At 51.9% G+C, this 16,321-nt stretch overlaps 6 protein-coding genes across 6 annotated transcripts; 3 read left to right on the top strand and 3 right to left on the bottom strand.

Annotated features, from left to right (window-relative positions):
• Positions 1-404: 404 nt before the first annotated feature.
• KD926_001786 (uncharacterized protein) lies at positions 405-4,316 on the top strand (the record flags this gene model as incomplete). Its single annotated transcript, XM_053105371.1, has 6 exons — positions 405-1,214; positions 1,477-1,650; positions 1,914-1,957; positions 2,011-2,446; positions 2,494-3,107; positions 3,155-4,316. The coding sequence occupies 6 exons, from the start codon at positions 405-407 to the stop codon at positions 4,314-4,316; spliced, it is 3,240 nt and encodes a 1,079-aa protein (XP_052951424.1).
• A 1,532-nt stretch (positions 4,317-5,848) lies between these two features.
• Positions 5,849-6,512, top strand: KD926_001785 (uncharacterized protein; the record flags this gene model as incomplete). The annotated part of the gene is made up of 2 exons (XM_053105370.1): positions 5,849-6,224; positions 6,316-6,512. 2 exons carry the CDS (start codon positions 5,849-5,851, stop codon positions 6,510-6,512), a joined length of 573 nt encoding a protein of 190 aa, XP_052951423.1.
• Positions 6,513-7,034: 522 nt separating this feature from the next.
• KD926_001784 (alpha-ketoglutarate-dependent dioxygenase AlkB family protein) lies at positions 7,035-8,063 on the bottom strand (the record flags this gene model as incomplete). Its single annotated transcript, XM_053105369.1, has 1 exon — positions 7,035-8,063. One exon carries the CDS (start codon positions 8,061-8,063, stop codon positions 7,035-7,037), a length of 1,029 nt encoding a protein of 342 aa, XP_052951422.1.
• A 991-nt stretch (positions 8,064-9,054) lies between these two features.
• Positions 9,055-10,486, bottom strand: KD926_001783 (uncharacterized protein; the record flags this gene model as incomplete). Its single annotated transcript, XM_053105368.1, has 4 exons — positions 9,055-9,454; positions 9,513-9,985; positions 10,052-10,119; positions 10,345-10,486. The coding sequence occupies 4 exons, from the start codon at positions 10,484-10,486 to the stop codon at positions 9,055-9,057; spliced, it is 1,083 nt and encodes a 360-aa protein (XP_052951421.1).
• Positions 10,487-12,865: 2,379 nt separating this feature from the next.
• KD926_001782 (alkene reductase) lies at positions 12,866-14,465 on the top strand (the record flags this gene model as incomplete). The annotated part of the gene is made up of 3 exons (XM_053105367.1): positions 12,866-13,123; positions 13,428-14,063; positions 14,130-14,465. 3 exons carry the CDS (start codon positions 12,866-12,868, stop codon positions 14,463-14,465), a joined length of 1,230 nt encoding a protein of 409 aa, XP_052951420.1.
• Positions 14,466-14,887: 422 nt separating this feature from the next.
• KD926_001781 (uncharacterized protein) lies at positions 14,888-16,157 on the bottom strand (the record flags this gene model as incomplete). Its single annotated transcript, XM_053105365.1, has 6 exons — positions 14,888-15,063; positions 15,128-15,517; positions 15,565-15,663; positions 15,728-15,770; positions 15,822-15,930; positions 15,988-16,157. 6 exons carry the CDS (start codon positions 16,155-16,157, stop codon positions 14,888-14,890), a joined length of 987 nt encoding a protein of 328 aa, XP_052951419.1.
• Between the last annotated feature and the right edge of the window lie 164 nt (positions 16,158-16,321).

The following is a 16,321-nucleotide window of genomic DNA, read 5'->3' as shown; positions in this document are numbered from 1 at the left end:
AATTGAGACGGATTGTGACATCTCGAGACTTTTATCTACCCAGTGAAACATGCTGCCGCATGACTTCTTCCTCCTGTGCAGGGACTAGGGGTGCGCAATGCTTACTGCATCGGGACCAACGCAAGGGGATTGATCTTCTTCAACCCCGCTATCACCCCTCGATGGCCAGCACGATCCAATCGGCATGGGACACTTTCACAATGTATGCTTTGGCTTGGCTTGCGCTGTTCCTGCGGTCCGCGGCTTGGAAAGATAGCTTCACATCTGATCCCGCCAGGCCGGTGAATATGATTGTGGCGTGCTACACAGAAACATGTATACTTATATAGCATGTTGGACGTTGTGCGACCATGCGGCAGGGTCAAACTTCCTATTTACCAGTTTCCTTCACTCCCTGTTTCACCATGTCGTCATCGGAATCAGAGAAGACTTCTCCTATCTACCTCGAGAACCCCCAGTACATCCAGAAGGTTGTACAGGAAGGTCTTCTCCTCGGCGGTGGCGCAGCCGCCATCCTTCTCCAAGTCGCCATGCCCGGCGTCGGTAAAGGGGTTGATAACCACAGTAACTTCTCTTACCGGCCTCTGGACCGTCTCCGTACTACAATGACGTTCGTCTACTGCATGGCGTTCGGCACCCCTGACGAGAAAAGCACTGTTGTCGACATGGTGCATCGCGCTCATGCCCCTGTCAAGGGAGCGGACTACGATGCCAACGACACCCAGCTTCAGGTCTGGGTTGCTGCGACGCTGTATGCCGTCGGAACCGACATGTACGAGCAGATCTTTGGTCCGATGGACGAGCCTACCGCCGAGCGATTATATCGCGAGTACGCCGTTCTGGCGGTGTCGCTTCGCGTCAAGCCGGAGGAATGGCCTGAAAGTCGGAAGGCGTTTTGGGAGTACTGGGATGAGCAGGTAGAGACTATGGAGGTTACGGACAATGCGAAGAACGTGGCGAAAGATCTGCTCTTCAATAATAAGTTGCCTGTGCACTTTCGCGTCCTCATGCCCTGGGTCCGGCTTATTACGGCGGAGCTGCTTCCCCCGCGTATCCGAGAGGCGTATGGCCTGAAGACCACCAAGCTGCGAAGAGGCGCCTATCGAATGACAGTGGGCTTCACGAAAGCGACATACCCCTGCTTGCCCAAGTTCGTGCGCACCTATCCGAAAAGGTACTACATGAAGGACATGCGACGGAGACTGCAGAGTAAGGTGTGACGAGATGATACAGCCAGGCTGCCGGCGAGGTTGAATTTTCTTGAATGTCGTATGTACTTGATTGAATTACTTAGAATGTGATTCGTTCTGTGGCCTTATCCCCAGCTTTACATGCTCCACTACCGAGGGACCGCGGGAGCCAAGCTTCCTGCGATGGCGGGGTAGGGCGATCAGACCCCTCAACGTCGTATTTTGGGTTGGATTTATGTTCAGGCCCGGTCGCTAGGCGTGCTCTGACATGTTGTCTTCGCCACAGGTTCGTGAACAGGGAAAGGACTTGGCAGTCGTGCAGTTCGAGTCAGAAATTCTGATTCAGGAGGCAAACCCTACCCCGAACGGGTCCTCCCCTCTTGGTCTTGGTGATCGTTTCCCCATTTTGCGACGATCAGTCCCTATTATGCGGATTTATGCTGTCGCACCTGGCATTATGGTAGCTGGTCTCGTCACGAGCTGTGCTTAGGGTGTTTGGGTTCATCTCTAGTTGTCCTTCCCCGCATCACATTCACTCCGTTCTGTCTGCCGTCACTTCAGTTGCGATTATCAATATATACACTTTCTTTTTGTAGAAGGTAAATAAAAACTTTCATGTTGAGACGCACGAGGAGAGCACCGAAGGCGTGCTCATGGTGTCACCATCGCAAAGTCCGATGTGATGCTTCCATTCGCGGATGTCCTTGCACGCGATGTCGGCAGGACGGGCGTCCCGAATGTGTGCTTCGTGGCAAGCTACCGCGGAAGTATGTTATCCATAATAAATGACATGAGTCCTACTAATTTCATTCAGCTTCAGAGGGTTTGCGATCACATCCTACGATGATTCGCGTCCCCTCGGCGTGGACCCCGCGAGTCGAACGATCCCCGCCGGACACGTTATCTTCTCATCATACCCATTTCTTGATTTCCGTGGCGAGAGCTCCCTGGACAAAGACGATTTGGCATATCTAGCAACCAAAGGATGTCTGAGTGTTCCTGACAAGACGCTGATTGAGGACTTTCTCCGGGGATACTTCCTGCACATTCATCCGTACGTGCCGGTTCTTGACGAGGCTGAAGTCTGGGATCTGTATGGGCTACTGGACGAGGATGATGATTCCCAAAGGATTTCACTTTTTGTGTTTCAGTCGATTCTTTTCGCTAGTTGTCCGTATGTTTCGAAAGAGACCATTCTGAAATGTGGATTTGAGGAAAAGAGGAGCGCAAGGAATACGTTTTACAAGAGAGCCAAGGTAAGTCGAGTATGTCCTTTCGCCGAATTGAATGCTAAGACCCGCAGATCCTTTTCGATCTCAAAGCAGATGACCGACCTTTGATACAATCCCAAGGCGCAACTCTTTTGTCCCTTCATACCTCGGCGGATGAGCCCCAAGCAGGGAGCCTGTGGTTGACCCGCGCCATCCAGGCTGCGATGGTTGTTGGGTGCAAACCTGGGCCCTCCGAGGATGTAGAGGCTTCTGTCAAGAAGCGACTCTGGTGGTCTATCATCCTCCGCGACCGAAGCTTGTGTCTTGGCCTCCGACGTCGCCCGCAGGTCACCTCCGTCGACTGTGGAATGGGAGTCGAACCTCTTGAAGAGGAAGACTTGGCGGAGGAAATCCGAAGATCGCAAGTGTATAGCCCTAGTATAAAACGTCTATTGTTCAAGGCGCTTCAGGAACAATGCCGCTTGGCAGTCCTATTGACTGAAATGGTGTCCGTTACGTTCGCTTCACATGGACTATCCGCACCTAGTCTCTCACTTGATGAGTTCAAAGAGTCGCTGGAGAAGATTAGCCGAATAAAAGAGTCCATGCAACAGTGGGAAATATGCTCGAGAATGTCTACCTGGATGAAGGACGATCTGCCAGACCCGGTTACGCTCTTTACCAATTTCACTCTTATGTATTTTCAGTATGCTCTCCCTCCTGTCAGGCTGAAAGCGTGTTAATCCCGGACAGAACTGCGCGAATAGACCTCGCTCATTACGAAGCACTTCTCGTCGAGAATCACATTGCCTTTGTTGGGCAGGACTATATCTCCCAGCTCGTGGGAATAGGTGCTACACTCCAAGAGGCCATGAGCAACCTCACCTCTATAATGGAGTATTTCAGTCGCGAAGGTCGGGCGCAGAGTCTTCCACTGAGCGTGTCAGTCACCTGTGCCACTCTATTCATCTTCCGCCATCTGATAATCGTATTTAGTCTCGCATACGTGGCCATGCCCCTCGTCCTCACCGCGATCGACCTCAAACTCTCCTCCTCTTCTACAGAACTTAACACTAGACGCCGCCACCTTGACGCTCTTGGAGAAATAGTTCGCCATTCCGGACACTCCTACGATGTAACAGATTTTGTCAGCACGGGTACAAATCATATCCTTCAATTAGCGTACATCACAGCGCAGCATCTCTTTCTTCGGTGGGACCGCGACTCGGCTTCTCCTTCGTCGACGCAGTCGTCGACTGGGTTCGGAACTGATGATGAAGCTGTAGAAGCGCAATCGCAGCCGTATGTGGCTCGCAGAGCGAAGGATTGGTATGATGCTTTCTTACAGTGTCCCCGCGCGTACCTCTTGATCTCTACCTCTGTGGATTACAGTCTTGCCGTTGGGCGGTTGCCAGGAGATGGCTGTCTTCCGGAGTTGGTGAGATGTATTCCGCCTATTGGAGTGGGGATCCGTTTACCCTGGACGGTAGACGTGAGAGATACGGGAGCAAAGCCTCCCATCAAGACTGTTTCGTCGTCCAGTCCCGGTGCAGAGCATGGCAATAAGCCCCAACACCAGAATTCCCAGCCTGTCGCGGGACCAGATGGCTGTGGGGATGACGATCAAGTGAACTTAGATTATTTTCATATGGACATCATATCGATTAGCTCGTCAAGTCCTGCTGGTGAAGGTGTTGCTGTCCTCCAGGAGTCTAGTGACCCGGATGAGCGGGACGGTACGCAGGAGGAAATTGTTCCGGATTTTGACGCAGACCTAGACCTTGATTTGAACGAGTGGCAGTTGGAGAACCAAGATGATCTATTCGATCCTTTTATCACGTCTATGGTACAGGACTATCTTGGTGGCAGGGGCAGTCCGGGGTCAGATAGAGGGATAGCAGTTATCGAGAGCTAATTTGTTAGTAAGGTTTGCCAGATCGTTATTGGCAATGGATATTGAATACCTTGAGGGTTCGTTAAATGGGGCACATTGATGTTGGTCTCCAGGTTTATAAATCATATCTAATTTCACTTGTTTCCTATCGATCAGTCTGTTGAATTCCGACGCCAACATGTTAGGATGCACCCATCATCTCGAAGATGCTTTCTTCTGTTTCTGCTTATGTGCGTTTTATTGACAACGATAAGCTTTCTTCGCTTGTGGTTTCTCGCGGCGGTGTCCAAAGTAACGACCTAACAGCGCATCAGCTCATCATGTCTCCCACTACTCACTGCACTTATTCGCCGGCAGGGGCGCCATGTGCCACTATAGTCACGATTTTTTCTGCCGAGAAGAGTCCCAATGATATGAATATGACGAAGTGTGGCGTCTGAGAATGGTTCCCGAGTGGGAAATACATTGCCCCGCGAGAATGTATAAAGGGCTTCAACTCTGGAGGGCGAAGTCGTCTTTCTCTTTTAGCTCCACTATTCAAACTCTAAGCGCTTTGTTGAAGATATCCCGTCAGAAGTCTAACAAGCCCTTACCTACAAGCCATCATGAAGCCAATCTACCTCGCGCTCCTCCAGTTCCCCATCCTATCCATTGCCGTCCCGAATGGATGGTTCGTTTTCTTTCCGTCCTCACCCTGCTCGTATACCTCCATCTGTCATAGGAACGTGCTGAATCTTTGACGGCACGCAAATCTAGACTTCTGTGGTAACGACAGAGAATATTGTTGTTCGTGGGCTGGATGCCAGAGATGTTGTCATCCGTTGCATTGCAACTTTGCAATTGATTCGGCACAGGGATACTGCCGGATCTGAAATGTGGGTGCAACTGTCGCTCTAAGAGCCCTTTCTTTTTTCTCCTCTGCCAATCATTCTCGATTAGGATTGTTTTCGTTGTTTCGTCTCGGTCTGGTGAAATATTGTTAGGGAAATCGCTGTCGGTGTAATGTTGCGGTGGTAAATCGTCTTTTTAGATGTATTGTCCCTGAAAATGTCACTATCTTAATATATGAATATCTCTTTTTACATGCAACTTAGATTTTGTAGTGCCAATTCCTCATTCATAGTCCAGGGTGATCATATCGAATGCAACTTTTTGGAATGGAAATGCAGTGGTATTCCATGGTTCTATGTCGTTGATGTGGGGTTTTTACCTCTAATCTCGGTCTTTGAATGAGTTGGTAATACATCTTTGGTAGTGATTGATATCTTGTTATTTCGTTGCAGGGTCGTCGTGCGGAATGGGAATTTGATGCCTGAGGCAGCGATTGATCAACGTCCGGCTTGTTTGCTTCTGATCACGTTTCGCGTCCTGTCGCGTCTGCCGAGTATAAACAATCGCCTCGACCCGGTATAGACAACGAAAACATGGATATCTTAGAACATGCTCAGTTCAGATACCGTGGGACCTTCAAGGAATCACTCAAAAACATGGAACCAGCCACAACTGATCACAGTCCCACAGTTGAACCCAATCCGACACCTGAACACAATCCAATGGACGACCTCAAACGCGCCATCTATTCCGCCTCCTCTGCAACGCTGAGGTCAACATTGGAAATCGTCTGCACAAAGGATCCGACTTTTCGACAGAAACTCGCCGATCTGCTACTTGTCAGCGAAGACCAAGTTCCGGACGTGCCGTCCGATGTACCACCGTCTGATTATGAATCGTCTGAGGAAGAACCGTCAGATGAGGAATCGTCTGCTCAAGACGCCGCCCGTAAACAACCCCCAAGATCAGAAAACCCAAATGGTCCGCAACAAGTCGCCGGGTCCAAGAGATCAATGCCACGCTACGCGACCTGCACGAACTGTAAGGAGGAATTTGATGTCACCGAGAACACAAGGAAGAGCTGCGTTTATCATCCCGGTATGTGGACCCCTCCGATCATATTTCCTTTCCATTGAAATTATACAGCAACCTTTCATTTAGCCTTTGTCGATCCTAACCCAGGTTAAAGATTGCGGTTATCCCGACGAGGACGACTTCTTCGTTGATCACGATGAGAATTGCCATGGCCCAATGGACACGGAAGAAAACCGTATGGCATATCCCGAAGGATTTATCTATGAATGCTGCAACGGAAACGGCAAAGAGCCTTGTACTACAGATTGGCACCGGGAGGCGGAGCCCATGAAGCGGCGCCGGGCTCAATGATCTCATTTTCTTCACAATGTTGTCGGGATTTTGTAATTAATGAAAGTCTTGCTTGAGAAGTTCGCGTCAGATGAACGGTTTTTTGCCCCCCGATCCAATCTTCCTGGGGACTCTGTTCGTTTTTCGCCATGCCTGCGTCTACAGCGCGACACCGTGGAGCCATGCATTGTCCCGGCATTTGTCTTGAGAGGTCATCTCTTGACTGGAGCAGTTCCGCAGGCGGCATTTAGCTGTTTGCCCAGGTGCACCCTCTGCTACCGTTTTGCAACCGGCAAATCTCCATTGGTTTTGTCACCATTCCGTGCTCGTTGCCGACCGTTTTTGTGGCTTCCTGCAAAAATTCCTGGCGGTCTTGAAGAAACTGGAGTAATTGGAGCCCCCACGTCCTGATCGTCAATGTTCGCGCCATGGAGTATTTGGCTGTTGCTTAGCATTTGGGGCGATCGATGGCCGAGGATGGGGGCCGTTCCATGACACTAGTATGCGATGATATGGCAACTGATCTTCCATGCGGACCACGACTCACTGTGCCTCTTTACCCCCTTCCTCTTTCCTCTCCCCGTCCATCAACACCATCTCCCCCTTCTCTTCACTCCACCGATACACACCCCCATCCCCGACATTGTAGTGATAATAGTTATCCGTTCCCCCAGGGACGATCGCCTTCCGAAAGGTAATATTAATCCGCCCCTGCCCGACCCCTCCCACCTCCGCCTTCCGTTTGGGGATACTGTGCAGCCAATTTGCCTGCGTCGGGCCTCTCATGATGATCATATCGCCCGACCCCAGCGGGAATTTCAACGGTCGCGACTCGCGCCCTGGATTCTTCTCCGGCGTCGGCGGCGGTTTGTGCTTCATCAGAAAGTCCCGTTTCGCGCCGAGGGACAGCGATGCGATCGCGGGCTCGGCGCCCAGGAATCGCTCGTCGTCCGAGTGGTACGTGATGCTGTCGTTTCCTGTCGCGTAGTAGTTCACCAGGCAGAAGTTGTAGGTCGCGCCGGCGGAGACGGATTCAACGACACGGCGTAGCGCGTCTAGGCACGGGGGGATGGGGCGCGGGGCGCGCGTATATCTGCTTTTCGAGACGGGGGTGTGCTTTTGCGTGTCGACGAGTTCGTGAGCGAGGTGTGTTGTCGGCGTGGGGTCGGATTGAGGTGGGTTCGAAGGGAGGCGGAATCGCGAGGTCTCGTCGACGCCAAATACCGTCGTGAATCGCGGCGTGTTGATCTGCGTGTCGATCCCGCCGCGACGGATCGTGTATTGCACGCGATAGAAGGGTAGTTCGGCGCGGAGGAAGTGGAATAGGTCGCGTGCCACGGACGACAGCAGCAGCGGTTGGAAGTAGAGCAGGTTGAGGTCGGGGTGGTTGGTGATCGACTGCGACGGTCGGGGCTGGTGGTCGTTCAAGGGATTGGAGATGCGCGACGGCAGGTCGGCGATGGGGAAGGGGTAGGTGGCATGGTTGCTGCGGGTGAGTTCTTCGGGTTCGCTATTGTCAATCTTGGGTTTCTTGGACACCGGTTGAAAAAAGGACTGGATGCGTTTCGACATGGCGATGCAATTGACGCGCCGTTCCAGTGGGATGCGATGGGGATGGAGCTGGAGATTGGAGGCCGCTTTGGAGAACGGAAGGTAGGGCTGCGATGATATCACGCTCCCCTGTTGCTGCCTGAGGTGTCCTCCCTATCTGATCAGTTCCCCTTCCTTGTTTGGCCCATCGCCACCGCTGCGCCTGGACTGTGCAGCCTCATTGCCTCGACCCACGATGTTTCATAAGCTGCGCAGATTTTTCCCTCGCGCCCATCGAGCTGCAAAGCGCAAACCCACCAAGACCACCGGAGATGAACATTTGGAGCATGGAGGAAATAAATTAATTGGAGTACCCCAAACCGTTAGGATGCCCTACGGCCGGCGCCAAATATATTAAGCAATTCAGCCTGGTCGCTCTAGCCTCGGCGTTCGGCGGGCGCAAACTCGGCGCTGGCCTGGCCGGACGCGGTGGGTCGGACCAGACTGTCAATCGGACCATCACTGATAATGGCCTCCCTGACTATAGCACGCGTGGCAGTAGCACAGATTCACCGTCCTCCAGGGACGAGCATGACTCGTATGTACTCAGTGCGATCTTGGCCTCCCTCCTTGGGTTTCGCGGTTCCCGGCATCCCGGCAGGTCTCCTTTTAGCAGCGTTTTATATTAATGTCCACTGCTGGGGTACTGGCCGATGGAGAGAGGCCTAGAGATGAACAGAAAATTATCGATTATCAATAGAAATAATACATGCCCAGTGTGCTGCGCTGTGTAACGAGAACCAGCTAGAACCAAAACAATCAAGTCTTTGACGGGGTAACAAAACATTGAACAAATCCCTCTGCGCCAGTCCCCCGACACATCCCTAGACCAAACCAAAAAAGTATACATCCGAACCAGCTCGTCCAGCTGCCAACGGCCAAATCAGAGCAAATAGCATACCAACCCATGTGTAACCTAAACCTAATCAAATAAAAACATTAAACGTAGTGAGATGGAAGACGCGACAGGATTTCAGTATCTTCGGTGACGATCAGACCCTGACCCCGAGGACACCCGCCCCTGCTCCTGGTCATGCTCGTCCACCACCTCCACCGTCTGCGACACGTCCACCGTCTTGTGGATGTGGATGCCGTTGGTGTCCGGCGATCCCGCCACGCCGCCTGCGCTGCTGCCCATGTCGACCGTGCCGGCGTAGGTGATCAGGTGGCTTTGATCGGACCCGAAGTCGTGGTCGGGTTTGGAAACCATCGAGAAGCCTTTCCCTGCGCTGGCTTTCATCTTGCTGAGGGGCACGGACGACTCCGGCTGGTAGTACCGGTTCGAGCTGTAGGCTTTCGACCGCAGCTTGCGAATCACAATGTTGAAAGTCGGGAGACACGCGCAGATCAGTCCGACGCCTCCTTCCGCGTTGCTGTGGTGTCCTGGGTTAGTCGGGGATGGGCTGATGGCAAATGGGGGATTGGACGTACCCAGAGAGGATGACGCAGGTAAACATCACCGTTTGGTCTGCCGAGTTACCATCCTGCAGCACCAGCACCAGTCGGTAGATACTGAATGCGGTGGCCAGCCCTCCGGCAGAGAGCATGCCCACCACTCGCAGCTTCTTATTGCGCGACATCTGCAGCGACCACGTCAAGGGCAGCGGCAGGAGAAGGATGATCAGATCGCTGACCACACTGATGACGGAGTCGGCGATGAGCGCGGCGCGCTGGTCCAGGCAGGAGGCTTTTATGCGTTGGTCCCAGTAGGCGGGAACGGGGTCGCACATGCGGATTTTCACCACCTCCGCGACGGTGTAGTAGATTCCGAGACAGCCGAGGAAGACATAGATGAAGATGATCTTGGATTTGTAGGGCGCGAAGATCCGGATGAGGATGGAGAGGAGGGCGACCTTGGTGAGGAGGGCCATGGGACAGTAGAGGACCGTGGCGATGTAGCAGTACTGATGCCGTCGTTAGATCTCATCGGACGGGATAGAGACGCGGGGGACTCGATGGGTTCAAAGTACCTTTCGGAATAGCATCTGATGCGTGGCAGACACGTCGTCGATGTGGTACCCGCCGCCATACTTGCCCACTGTTTGGTTGTTAGCTTTGCTGGCTGTGTGCGCTGACCAGGTGGATGGGAGGTGGGTGCTGACCGACTATGCCAATACCGCAGTATCCCATGAATAGGATCTGTTGGCGGTTAGAACCAGGTCGGTCGTAGAGCTGGAAAGAGAGTACTTGCCCATGCGATGAGACATGTCGCTGGTTCTGTTAGCAAGGAGCGTCTCCCTCAGACAAGGACATGGATTCTTACTGTCTTCAACGCCAACAAACTGCTTGTAGTATGTGCGGATGGCGAACCGCGTGACCACAAAGATGGTCACAATCGGAATGCAGAGACATTGTGTGATCAGGTTCACCGTGTTGAGATAATCATAAGGGTTCTCGACAGTCATGATGTAGGGCAAGCCAGCATGGTGTTCCAACCAAGCCAAAACCAAGCAACAGCTGCACAAAGGGCGACTTCCCGATTAGTTAAACAACAGACAGAAAAGGAAAACAAAAAAGCTCCAAAAGATTCCCCTCAACAAGCTGGGTGTCATAATAGATTAAAAGGACGAGAAAGCGAAAACCCAACCCCTACTTGGCTACGTGCCCCGTCGTTCCCCCGTCCTTACAATCGCCATCTCGTACCGGACCCAGTCAGGAGGACCCAGCCTGCTCAGGTTCCAAATGATACGAGGGATCGATGACTATTCTTTCTAATTTGGAAGTCCGAAGTGGAATCCCATGAAATTTGATCCCCGAGGCATTGGAATAAGACCCACTCGCAGCATAGAAAAAGTTTAACAAAGTACATCACAAATGGTCTGGGTTGGTTGGCAAAAGCAAAGAAAACGGGGGGGCAAGCGCGAGATCGATCGTAATAGGTGCACGAGGGCTCCGCCGGGGGATTTGCTCGTATGAAACAGCCGGCCAGGAGAGATGCAGGCCGGACGGGATGTTACTTCAGGCTTGATGGGTCTTTGGGCCATTGGCTTTTTGCCTTTTGCCTTTTGGCTCGATGGCTACGGAGGGGAACGAGGAACGACGCATGCTGATTCGTGTTTCGATGGGACTAAAGCTGCCGTGACATTTTTTTTTTGTTTGGTACAGGGACTGTCATCAAACTCTGTCTGGTCTTGATAGGTTATATGGAACGCTAACGGTTGATGACTGATGGAAACTCGTTCCATGCTACCTTACGGAGTATGCTATCGAGCTTTACGAGGTGCAACTGCAGCGCGAGCTTCGCAAAGTGGTTGACACGAAGGTCACTCGTCCTGGCTCAACTCCCCATGGCAACCCCGTACTTCAGTCTTCAATACTCCATCCTAGGTCTGCCCCCTCTGGATTTTTCGTACTAAAGCTCAGACGCCGATGTAAAGCCGAGCACAGCAACTAGATATGCAGGATTATGAACTACTGGGGGGACTATTCGAGCAGTGGCAACCCCTCTCTATACTAGCATCCACTATAGGCAGTCCATGACGCCGGCCACACGGAATGCAGACGTAGCGGATCATCATGGAATGGGTCCAGGAGTCCGCCCGGTTTAGAACTGGACTAGGGAGTTAGGACAGTCGGAATAAAAATCAAGACAGAGAAAGGAGAGGGGGGAGAAAGAAAAGAAAAGAAAGCGAATAAAGAAGACGAAAAGCGAAGAAAGAAGACGAAAAAAAAAAAAAAAAAAACTCGCCAAGCGGCACAGTCAAACAAGCAGACGGCAAAGGCGCAGATTCTTCCGTCAGTCGTTCTCAACTTCTCGCATGGTGCTATTTGACTATCCTTGTCTGGGAAGTCTTTTGGCATCGGTCCAGTAACCCAGGAGGGTATCGGGTCGCGGGTGGAGCCCTAGACAACCAGCCAAAAGGATCGATTAAATGGATTTACCTTTCGCTTGCAGGGTTACCGTGGGGCCTCTCGTGCGCTAGAAGCTGCTCTAACGAATGTCAATACGCGTGGCTTGAGACTAAGCGCAGCCATGTTGATCCCGTTTAGGAGTCCTGCTACCGCCGGGTACGATCCATGGAACCCTCCCACCACCGCGGTTTCAACGGCGCCAGGCTGCCTCCGGACTGGCGGAATATGACTCCATTGGAACCATTGATGAACATTTTGGCTGCATAAGTCGAATATCCTGTCCCAGTCAGCTCCTGCCGTGACTGTCTGGATCCACCGTCCAAGGCAATTCGCCGAGGCCCTTGATTTTCCCTTCTCTTGTTCCTTCTGTTTGCTTTTTCTTCGGCTTTCCATTGGATTTCTCATGGCTCCATCTGCCACGATTCACGAGCCACTCGGCATGACACCGTTGACCACCAGCAGATTATGAAATTAAAAAAAATCCAATAGTAGCCCCGAAAGAGGTAAAATGCACTATGCCCCCCCCCCCCCAACAAACTACTCCGTAAAGGAAAGTGGGAAAAAAGGGGGACAATACGGAGCACTCCTTGGATCAGCAAATTCAACATCCGCGACAGAATCCGTGGCAGCGTAGCGTAGCACAGATCGAATTCCAGTCTATGATTTGTTCTAAACGTCCTTCCTACCGAGCACGATAAGACCATCTGGCGCAGTGACCGTTGCTATTCTTATAATTTGATCATCATAATCCCCGACGTTATGCCCGGTCACTTTTATTAGTATCGTCGTCGCCACGGTTAAGTTTTTTCCACCTTCTTGTCTCTCTCTTCCCCGTAATTGCTTTTTTTTCCCCGTACGTAACATCCACCCCGGAAAAAGTATCGCTTCTACCGAGTTCCATTATATTACCTTGTTTCTATTTTTCTATCATCATGACGATTCGCAAGTTGGACGGCGAGAGCTCCAAGCTCTTTGAGCCCTTGACCATCGCCAATGGCAAGATCAACCTCTCCCACCGCGTCGTCCATGCCCCCATGACGAGGAACCGCGGCGTGCCCGTCAACGCCACCAGCACCCCGGAGAATCCCAACCGTCTCTGGTACCCTGGCGATTTGATGGTCGAATACTACCGTCAACGTACGACCCCTGGCGGGTTGATCATCTCGGAAGGAATTCCGCCGTCGCTTGAGGTAAGTTGGCTTACTCGTTAGTCGTTACTCGTTGTGTTTGGTTGCAGATTTCGGGGAAACCTTTTCCGTCTTTGACCCAAAAATTGGAACATGCTTGTTGGTTGTTCATTGTTTGGGTCAATTTATTGGTGGTTTCTATTTTCTGTTCGGTGCCCCATTTTCCTGTCTTCCGCGGCTGTCACCGCAATCCACTTTCCCACGTCATTTTCTGATTTGGTCGGGTTCAATTGACAATCCGCCTGTCGATTGATTGATTGTGCAATATTCTACGAGGAACGAATGACGTGCTAACCCAATTCCAAAGAGCAATGGCATGCCAGGTGTGCCCGGTCTCTTTACCGAGGCCCAGGCGGACGGCTGGAAGCGAGTCGTCGACGCCGTCCACGCCAACGGGGGAATCATCTACGCGCAGCTCTGGCACGCCGGACGTGCCACCATCCCCCAGATGACTGGGTCCCCGGCGGTCTCGGCCTCCGCAACCCCCTGGGACGACCCCTCGGAAGGCTACTCTCATCCCCCCGTGGGATCGACCTCCCAGGTCCCCTACGCGGACCACCCGCCGATCGAGCTGTCCGTCCCGCACCTGAAGCAGACTATTCGCGACTACTGCGCCGCGGCTGAGACGGCCATGAGGATCGGCTTCGACGGCGTCGAGTTGCATGCGGGTAACGGCTATCTGCCTGAGCAGTTCTTGAGCTCGAATGTCAACAAGCGAACGGATGCCTATGGCGGGTCGCCCGAGAAGCGGTGCACCTTTGTCCTCGAGCTGATGGACGAATTGGCCAAGAGCGTTGGCGAGGAGAATCTGTCGATCCGCCTGTCGCCGTTTGGACTGTTCAACCAGGCTCGAGGCGAGCAGAGGCTCGAAACTTGGACCTTCCTCTGCGAGTCGTTGAAGAAGGACTTGCCCAAGTTGTCGTACGTCAGCTTTATTGAGCCGGTGCGTGTGACCGCTCTCTTTCTGTCCATCATTTTCAGTATTGGCTGATCTAACTGATGTTTATAGCGCTACGAGCAAATTTTCAGCTACGAGGAGAAGGACAAGTTCCTCGGTAGCTGGGGCCTGAAGGACGTGGACCTCTCGCGCTTCCGGAAGATCTTCGGCGACACGCCCTTCTTCTCGGCGGGTGGCTGGAACCCCGAGAACTCCTGGGGTGTTCTGGAAGACGGGCGCTACGATGCCCTGCTCTTTGGACGTCACTTCACCAGCAACCCGGACCTGGTTGAGAGACTGAAGCGTGGTATCCCCTTCGAGCCGTACCACCGTGCTCGCTTCTACGGACCGTTCGAAGACAATGCCACCTACTATATCGACTATCCTCCTGCTGCGCAGAAGGCGTAATTTCTACCAGTAAATAGTACTCCATAGTCTGGAACTAGGAAGTCTTGGGATTTTTTCTAATGTCAATAATTCTCTCTGGGTGTGTTTGGTTGTATGTCTTCGTGGGTAATGCTGAACTCAAATATATAAATTGTGGAGTAGGATAGGATTGAACCTCCACTTCGGCTTTCCTCAAAAATTTGCCACACATATGCTCCACCACACTGACATGTGTCATTCGGGTATATTGATTAATGTTGATTAAAATGTCAAAGTCAATGTGATAAAGTTTGATGTGGTTCTGGTGGAAATTTGCTAAACTCATGACAGATTGATATACCCACGCTGGTAGAATCCATACGGAAAATTTTGTCATTATCCCGCCACAGAGCTCAATCACCTATCGCAAAAGTTATATTTCTTCTACTCCCCGGGATAAGAAACTACAAAATCGCGATCGCATTCGGCGGGCTTCCAACAGCACCGGGATGGTTCGAGGGAGACGACGTGATGAAGAACGAATATCGCTGTGCTTTGCGACACTCCTCCGCTAGGGCCTTCAAATCCCAGAGCTCGCCAAGCGGCATACCAAACATACCCAAGCACCATTTATGGAGCACTATCATGATCAGCATCGAGCGCCCTTTTGTTCCTTTGCATAGACTAATGGGGTAGGTACTTACCGAGCTCACACACAGGCCTCTCTTCCCCGTTGATGATAGGCGGAAGCACCTCCACCGCGATGTTATCACTCGCAATAGCGGCAAAGTGTTGATTCCAAAGCCATTTAGCCATCTCCTCGCTGCTTTCGAGTCCGCAGAAATGCCCTCCCGAGAGAGTAGCTCCTTGTTCGTCGCCTGTCTTGCCGCTCAACTCCTCCGTGAAGCCGAATCGGACGACCAGAATATCGCCGGTTTGAAAGGTTGTGCCTTGGTAGGCGGCCACGGCTTCGATGTCCGCTATGGTGAGCTGGAATGACGAGAAAGGTGAAAATTCGATTCCTTTGGCTTCGGCGTAGCTTTTGAAGTCGATGAGGACGCCTCGGCCGGCTATGCAGCCTCGTTCATGCCAGTCTATCGTCGTTAGCATTCATCTTTATGTGATACGGGGAACGACTCACGGTTCAGTGTTGGGAGCTCGGCATCACCACGTTCTAGTCCCTCGATTGATGGTTTAGTACCGTTGTACACTTCCCCAGAGGGAAGTAGTCGGACGTGGCCTATATTCACTGCATTAGGAATGCTATGCTACCCACAATACTTGGCCGGGAGGTATATGCATACACAGACTGTCCCATTGGCTGCTAGCCTGGGTATTAAATGCCACCTGCGCAGGTGATCAACATCCTATCCGTCAAATTGACTTGGGAGAATTTACCTCATCGTCATAAGCAAAGATTTCTCCCGTCTCTGTCTTATGCGTCAAAACTTGATGGTCGAGTGCTTTCCGGAAAAACCCCTGCATTTTCATACTCCCGATGGGCCAGCTATTTCCTAATTAGCGTCTTATCTCACATTTTTGGGTGGGCGTGTACTTCAAGGACACAGATACGCCCCGTTTGATCTCCGCCGAGGCAGCCTGGACCACCTCTGGCGTGAGCAGATTCAACGTCCCATACTGGTCTTTCTGGCCGTCTTTGTCAAAGACACCCCAGGCACAACCCTGCGGCTTGTCAGCGACGGGCGGCAGATTGTCAAAATCAGGTAGAGCCATGGTGGGTTTATTGGCGTCGGTTGACTCGATCACAGCGAAAAAAAAAAAAAAAAAAAAAAAAAAAAAAAAAAAAAAAAAAAAAACACCCCAAGTTATTTTTTAGGGTTATAAATTAAAAATGGGGGGGTGAACCACAAAAAAAATTTTTTTTTTGTTGGGGGGAA

Source organism: Aspergillus affinis, assembly GCF_023601865.1.
Source record: "Aspergillus affinis strain CMG 70 chromosome Unknown NODE_137_length_90870_cov_88_068056, whole genome shotgun sequence".
Lineage (NCBI taxonomy): Eukaryota > Fungi > Ascomycota > Eurotiomycetes > Eurotiales > Aspergillaceae > Aspergillus > Aspergillus affinis.
The sequence above is the reverse complement of the archived record's forward strand: the minus strand, read 5'-3'. Positions and strand labels throughout refer to the sequence as shown.